Source organism: Chaetura pelagica, unplaced genomic scaffold (assembly GCF_000747805.2).
Source record: "Chaetura pelagica isolate M959 unplaced genomic scaffold, ChaPel_1.0 scaffold962, whole genome shotgun sequence".
Classification (NCBI taxonomy): domain Eukaryota; kingdom Metazoa; phylum Chordata; class Aves; order Apodiformes; family Apodidae; genus Chaetura; species Chaetura pelagica.
Window position 1 is genome coordinate 706289 of NW_009952479.1, and position 7688 is coordinate 713976.

Below are 7688 nucleotides of genomic sequence, written 5' to 3' on the forward strand. Positions count from 1 at the left end.
GGCCGGTGTTCTGAGCCCCCCTTGGGAGAGGGGCTGTGTGGGAGCTGTGGGCAGCTAGGTACTGCAGCCCCATTCCGTGGGTGCTGGTGCCTTTCCCAGGCACTTTACATTCTTTGGAGCAGTAGCAGGATCCCGGTCTGAACTGCTACTCCAAAGGTCTGTTTTTCCAAGCCTCAGCCCCTCTGTCTGGCCACAGCAACTGCCGGACTTTGTTTTTCTGAGCTGGCTCAGGCAGTGCCAGCCTGGGATTAGGGGGTCCCAGCAGCCAACAGGAGCTGAGGCCCAGCGTCGTTTCCAATCACCCACTGGGGCATGAAGGCTGTCACCCTCACGCCAGCCCCACTGTGGCCTGAAGGCTGCTCTCCCCTGAGCACTCAGCTTGCCCTGTTCTCCCCCTTTGCAGAGGTGACCTCCCAGGGTTCAGTGCCCCACACCCCTCCTCTGGGGAGGGAGGGGGTGCCCCCCTGGTTGGTGCCCACGTGCCCCATGCAGCCCCGTGTCACGGAGCCGTGTGCCGGATCAGTGCAGGGGCTGGCACGGTCAGGGCTGCTCGGCTCTTTTTGGTCCAGGCTGACCCCTCCCCACACTGCTCTGCCCGAGGGGCGAGGGGGTGGGCAGGGGGAAGTCAGGTCCCTCCTAGGTGCTCAGAGCTGCTTTGTCTTTCAGGAAAAACATGCAGAGGAACAAGCAGGTGGCGATGGGCAGGAAGAAGTTCAACATGGATCCCAAGAAGGTGCAGCAGGCGGGCTGGGCAGGGACCAGGGCAGCAGGCTCCCAGGGGCCACATGCAGGGGGCATTTCCTGGCCCATCTGGGGCTGTGCTGGTCTCTGCCACACCACAGTCAGGCACCTGGCCACCAGACCCAGGGCAGGGGCTAGGGAGGCAGTGGGCAGACTGGTGGGGTCAGCAGCAAGCCCCAGAGCTGCCTCTTGCACCACTGCAGGGCATCCAGTTCCTGATCGAAAATGACCTGCTGAAGAACACCTGTGAGGATATTGCTCAGTTCCTGTACAAGGGAGAGGGCCTCAACAAGACGGCCATCGGGGACTACCTGGGCGAGAGGTACACTGGCCTGGGGTGGCTCGGGTCTGCCCTGGGCTCTCAGCACCTGAGGGGTGTGAAGCTGCAGCTCTTCAGGCTCCCAGGGCAGCTGTTGAGGGGTACACAGGGGGCTGTTCAGTCTGTGGCTGGCACTTGCCAGGGGCCAGCCTATGCACACCAGCCCAGGATTCCAGCCAAGGGGTAGCTGCAAGTTTCCCACACAAATGAGCAGAGTCTGGAGCGGGGCAGGGAGACTTGGGGCTGCTCGGCAGTCACAGGACTTGCTGATCATGCATCCCTTGTGCTCTGGCTTTGTTCCCACAGGGATGAGTTCAACATCCAAGTCCTGCATGCCTTCGTGGAGCTGCACGAGTTCACTGACCTCAACCTCGTGCAGGCCCTGCGGTGAGCAAAGGGGGCTGGGAGCTGAGCTGTGTCCCCTCAGGGGGTCCTGGCGAGGGGCTGTAGCGACATGAGGATGGCAGGAGGGTGTCTGGAGCCCCGGAAGCAGCACAAGGCCTTGCTCTTTGCAGGCAGTTCCTGTGGAGCTTCCGGCTGCCCGGGGAGGCGCAGAAGATCGACCGGATGATGGAGGCGTTTGCCCAGCGGTACTGCCAGTGCAACCCTGGCGTCTTCCAGTCCACAGGTGAGCGCCGGCCCCAGCCCCCCTCCCCAGCCTTCCTGCCTCGCACTGACTTTCCCCTCTGCCCCTGTAGACACCTGCTATGTGCTGTCCTTTGCTATCATCATGCTGAACACCAGCCTGCACAACCCCAACGTCAAAGACAAACCCACGGCAGAGCGCTTCATCGCCATGAACCGTGGCATCAACGATGGGGGGGACCTACCTGAGGAGCTGCTCCGGGTGAGTGCCGGGGCGAGGGGGCTGGGGCTGGGCTGCAGTGCTGGCCTGGCCAGCCTATGCACACCAGCCCAGGATTCCAGCCAAGGGGTAGCTGCAAGTTTCCCACACAAATGAGCAGAGCCTGGAGCGGGGCAGGGAGACTTGGGGCTGCTCGGCAGTCACAGGACTTGCTGATCATGCATCCCTTGTGCTCTGGCTTTGTTCCCACAGGGATGAGTTCAACATCCAAGTCCTGCATGCCTTCGTGGAGCTGCACGAGTTCACTGACCTCAACCTCGTGCAGGCCCTGCGGTGAGCAAAGGGGGCTGGGAGCTGAGCTGTGTCCCCTCAGGGGGTCCTGGCGAGGGGCTGTAGCGACATGAGGATGGCAGGAGGGTGTCTGGAGCCCCGGAAGCAGCACAAGGCCTTGCTCTTTGCAGGCAGTTCCTGTGGAGCTTCCGGCTGCCCGGGGAGGCGCAGAAGATCGACCGGATGATGGAGGCGTTTGCCCAGCGGTACTGCCAGTGCAACCCTGGCGTCTTCCAGTCCACAGGTGAGCGCCGGCCCCAGCCCCCCTCCCCAGCCTTCCTGCCTCGCACTGACTTTCCCCTCTGCCCCTGTAGACACCTGCTACGTGCTGTCCTTTGCTATCATCATGCTGAACACCAGCCTGCACAACCCCAACGTCAAAGACAAACCCACGGCAGAGCGCTTCATCGCCATGAACCGTGGCATCAACGATGGGGGGGACCTACCTGAGGAGCTGCTCCGGGTGAGTGCCGGGGCGAGGGGGCTGGGGCTGGGCTGCAGTGCTGGCCTGGGCGGAGCAGAGCTGACACTGTGCCACTCTACCAGAATCTCTATGAGAGCATCAAGAACGAACCCTTTAAAATCCCAGAGGATGATGGCAATGACCTGACCCACACGTTCTTCAACCCTGACCGGGAGGGCTGGCTCCTGAAGCTAGGTGAGTGCTGGCAGCCTGGAGGAGCTGGGCTGCAGGTGCGATGGCCCTAGGCTGTGTGCACCTCACCTGCTGGCCTGGCTCCTTGGAGCTTGGCCCTGTGGAGGAGCAAGAGGCTGCTGATGGGGACACAACCCCTGTGGGGAAGGCATCCGTATGTCCAGCAGCTCTCCATCTTCCCTGCCCTGAGTGGCAGGAGCAGACTCAGAGCTGATGAGGCCCTGCCATGTGGCAGGGTGGGTGTCCCAGGGGATTCTGCCTCTAGGTTGGGCAAACCCTGGGGTGCAGAGCTGGTACCGGGGTCAGAGCATGACCGTGAGGCCCTTCTTGTCACCATGTCACAGCAGGGCCCTGTCAGAGCAGACCCCCAGGAGTAAGCGGCGAGCTGCCCCAGGCTGCGTGCGTCCCCCCTCCATGCCACAGCCCGGTCCCTGCCTTCCCTCCCCACAGCATTATCACCTCTGCATCCCAGCTCCACATGCAGGCAGCGTGCATGGCATCCCCGCTGCACAGCCCGGCTGGCCGGCCCGCCCCGTGCCCTGGCTCCTGTGGCTACTCTCGGCAGCACTGGGGAATCCTCTGCCCGGGTTAAGTGAGGGAGTGTGGCAGGGGGATGCCAGGAGCGGGGTCTGGCGGGGGCTTTTCCCCAAGGCTCTTGCTGGGGTCAGGTCTGTGTCCTCTCACTGGGTTGTTTCTGCCTTTTGTCACACCCTCAGCATGACAGAGAGATCTTAAACCCCTGCTGTGCCCTGACTGGTGCAGAGCCTGGTCCTGTGGCTGAGCAAGGGCTATCTGCCCCCCATCTCTGGGGCAGGGGGATGCAGGGGAGGGCCCCAGACCTGCTTCTCCTGGCCCCAGGCAAGCCCAGTGCCTGGCAGGTCAGCCCCTGCTGCTGTTGAGGCTGGGGGGGCCGGGTGCGGAAAGCAGGCACAGCTGCTGCAGCTCAGCCCCCTCATAGGGTAGGGAGGCACCCCAGGGAGGCCATGGTGGGAGCAACCAGGCCCTGTGTCCCCCCAGCCAAGGAGATCCATCCCTCAGAGCCACAGTGAGCCAGGGCAGGTTGCCCCCGTGGCGGAGTTGCCGACGCGGCCCTTCACAGCTTCCCTGCTGCAGCCCTGCCCCACTGACCCGCGTGGGGCGATGGGGGGTTCTTTGGGGTTTCCTCTTTTTTTTTTTTCTTCCTTTTTTTTTTAATTTTCTTTTCTCCCTCATTTGTATGTTTCCATGATTTTGGCTCTTCCTTTCCTTGCCCCCAACTCCAGGAGGTACGTACCCCTCTCCCTGCTCTGCTCACGCCGCTGGAGCTTTGTTTCCTTTTCGTTTTTAATTGCTGGTGATTAGTCTCATTGCTGCTGCTGCTAACCACCCGCACCGCCCCGGGGACCTCACCTGCCGAGGGGACAGCCCTGCTCCTGATGCTGCCAGGGCAGGGGTGTGGGTACCAGCCCTGCCGATGCCGAGAGGTCCCCGAGGCCCCCGGGCGCTGCCCCAGTGCACCCCACAGCCTGGGGACGGACGAGCGGGGATGGACAGACAGGGCCGCAGCCCCTGGCCTGCCCGTTGCCCTGTGCTTTGCTGTTTGCAGGCAGCTCAGCCCAGTCTTTGCCTCGGGGGCCCCGAGGGATGGGGGCCAGGTTTGTGATGTCTTTAGAAGGGACCCCAGCCCATGCACAGGGGGTCTGGGGTGCTGAGCGCCTGGAGCTGGATGGGAGCAGGCAGGAGCCGTCCGTGTGGTGCCCTGTGCTGTGCAGGGGCCCATGACACTCCTGGTGCTGTGTGCTGCCCTGGCTCCACCACCTGCAGCCCCGAGGTGCTTGGTGTGTCAGTGCTCCCCCCAGACTGCCCTGGCCCTCAGTCCCATACAGCTCTGCAAACCCAAGATCCTGGGCTCCTCCTCTGCTCTCCGTGCCACAGGACCCTGCCCTGGCATGTGGCCTCTTGCCACCTGCAGCCCCTGGAGAGGTGGTCTCCCTGGGGAGGGCTGGAAAGGGTAAAGCCCCAGGTTTTAGGGTAGGCTTGGCTGGAGAGAGACAGAGGGGCTTTCTGTAGGACATGCTGACCTCAGCCTGGCTCTTGGCAGGGACTGTGGTGGGTGCCCAGCTGGCATGGGGGAGACGGGAGGCACCAGGGTGGGGGAGATGGACACCTGGGCAACTCAGCCTGGGTGCTTGTCCAATGCTGGCACATCTGGCACTGCTGCCATGTCCAGAGCATGCTGGCCTGGTGGAGGGGGAGCCGAGCCTGGGGGTGAGTGGTCCCTGAGCCCAGAGAGTGGCTTCTCCCTGTGATGTCAGTTGTGAAACTCCCTCCAACCACAAATCTGCGTGGCCTTGGACTCGGGCCTTGCCCCGGCACCAGGCTGTGCTGGCTGGGACGCAGTGGGGTGGTGGTCGGTGTGAAAGTCCTTGTGTCTCCCCAGGAGCTGCCTGGCTGCAGCACCCTCTGGCCACACTCAATCCTTGGTTTGGGTGGGAGCAGGCGCAGTGCTCCCAGCCCGGCCCCCCCAGCACCCTCTGCCTCCATCCTCATCCGTCTGCTTCCTGCTCCTGCTCGTGCCCTGCCCGGCGCTGCCTGCCTGGCTCTGCTTGCGCCGGGTGCTTCTCTGTGTGTGTCCGCGTGGGCTCCAGCTCTGCCGTAGCCTCCGTGTGCCGCGCGCCCCGGCTGTGCCGCGGCTGCACCCAACCTGCCCCTCTCTGCTCCCAGGAGGCAGGGTGAAGACGTGGAAGCGGCGCTGGTTCATCCTGACTGACAACTGCCTTTATTACTTTGAGTACACAACGGTGAGTGCCCTTTGCTCCGGGGGTGCTGGGTCCGGGCAGGGAGCTGGGTCCAGCCTGCGCGGCACACGTCGGGTGCAGCATCCGGCACAGGGCAGGCCACTTGCCTCCTGCCATGTTAGGGTGCTGGTGGCTGCTGGCTCAGGCCAGTCAGCACCAGCCTGCACAGAGGGATGTTGGGAGAAGGGTGTTTTGAGCATTCAGCCCTGCCTTGGGGAAACATGGAGGGTTCAGAGGTGTCCAGCTTGCAGCTAAAGCCTCTGCTTGGCCCCACCAGGATAAAGAGCCCCGTGGCATCATCCCCCTGGAGAATCTGAGCATCCGTGAGGTGGAGGACTCCAAGAAGCCTGTGAGTGCCATGGCAGGGTCCCCTGGGATGGGAAGGGTAGCCCTGGTGCTTGGGTTGGGGCAGGCAGAGCTGGGAGGTACTGCAGTTCTGGAGAGATTCTCTCAGGAGACACAGGAGGACCCTCCAGCTGTTGCGGCCTCCACCATCACAGCAGCCAGGGCAGACCTGGGGAGAGTCACTGCAGTGTCCAGGGGTGGTGGCAGGGCACAGCTGGGGGCCATGGGGTAGCAGTCACAGGGTATCCATCCCTCCCTGCTGTTTGGGGGGGCTGTGCCAGAGGTACCTGCAGCCTCGCCGCTCTGCCTCATCCCACCCAGCATGGGGCCCCCTTTGGAAGCGGGGGCTGCCTCTGAAGGGTCTCCTTCCTCCCAGAACTGCTTTGAGCTCTACATCCCCGACAACAAGGACCAGGTGATCAAGGCCTGCAAGACGGAGGCGGATGGGCGGGTGGTGGAGGGGAACCACACGGTGTACCGCATCTCAGCCCCCACGCCCGAGGAGAAGGAGGAGTGGATCAAGTGCATCAAGTGAGTGCAGGGAGGAGCAGGCAGCACAGAGCTGGGCAGGGGCGCAGCAGAGACCTGACCTGCTGTGCTTGAGCTGGGCAGCACTTCCCAGGACACCCTGCAAGGATGGGGTTTCCCAGGGGCACAAAGGGACCTGCCTGAGGCCCTGCTCAGCAGGACAGACCCCACCCTGCAGCAGATTTTGCCTGGTTGTGTGGTCAACACAGCTCCTCCTTTTCCTCGCCAGGGCAGCCATCAGCCGGGACCCTTTCTACGAGATGCTGGCCGCCCGGAAGAAGAAGGTGTCCTCCACCAAGAGACATTAACCAGCTCCACTGGCCCTGCGAGGCCAGCATGCCCCTGGCAGCCTGAGTATCTCCCCTCCCAAAGGGCTGCAGGGACCCAGGACCCAGCTTCAGCTTCACAGTTTCTTTACCATGGTGGGGGAACAAGCATCCCCGTGGCCCCTGTCATTTCCAGGACAGCATGGAGCTGGGACACAGACACCCCTGCACACAGGGAGCCCTGTCCTGCCCTGGGCTCAGTGGCGGGATGGGGAGTGTGGTGTGCATGTGCTGTCCTGCCCTCCGCGGGCACCTGGGCACCATCCCTGCCCCAAATCCCTCGTGTGCAGCCACACATGCTGCCAGGACCCCCTAGCACCCGTGTGCTGAAGCAGTTGGGTGTCTCATTGGGAAGGTGGATGGCTGGATGATGGAAGGTTAACTGCTGGTGGTTTTGGGGTGCTGCGGGCACCAGTGAGAAGAGCAGCAGCCAAAGGGGGGCCCATTGTGGCACAACTCCTGGCCCACGTTGTAGCGGGTCTGGATCTGTCCTGGATGTCCCCACGCTGCTGCCTTGGATCCTCCCAGCTGTGACCTGCACTAGGGACAGCCCCATGGGCACAGGAAGGGTTGAGAGGCAGGGAGTTGTCACCATCACGATGTGCACTGGTGCCACATGGGGCACAGAAGTGTTCTTGCCTAGCTGTGGGGTGCTGGAGCTTGGATGAGGTCTCTGGTCCAGCAGCACTGGGTGGCATTGCCCCTGGCATGTCCCTTCAATGCTATGGAGGCTGTGCCAGGTGTGGTCATTGTCTCCTCAAGCACAAGTCCTCATTCCTGAACAGGTGGTGAGATGTGTCTGGAGCCTGGGCCAGGGACAGCTGCTGCCGAGGGGGCCGGCCAGGGCGGGGGCTCGCGCCCC

At 63.2% G+C, this 7688-nt stretch overlaps 1 protein-coding gene across 1 annotated transcript; it reads left to right on the plus strand.

The window, feature by feature from the left end:
- The first annotated feature begins 673 nt into the window (after nucleotides 1-673).
- Nucleotides 674-6808, plus strand: CYTH1 (cytohesin 1). The gene is made up of 11 exons (XM_010008631.1): nucleotides 674-733; nucleotides 945-1063; nucleotides 1367-1447; nucleotides 1576-1688; nucleotides 1759-1907; nucleotides 2742-2853; nucleotides 4113-4115; nucleotides 5554-5630; nucleotides 5905-5976; nucleotides 6349-6503; nucleotides 6730-6808. The coding sequence occupies exons 1-11, from the start codon at nucleotides 674-676 to the stop codon at nucleotides 6806-6808; spliced, it is 1020 nt and encodes a 339-aa protein (XP_010006933.1).
- The last annotated feature ends 880 nt before the right edge of the window (nucleotides 6809-7688 follow it).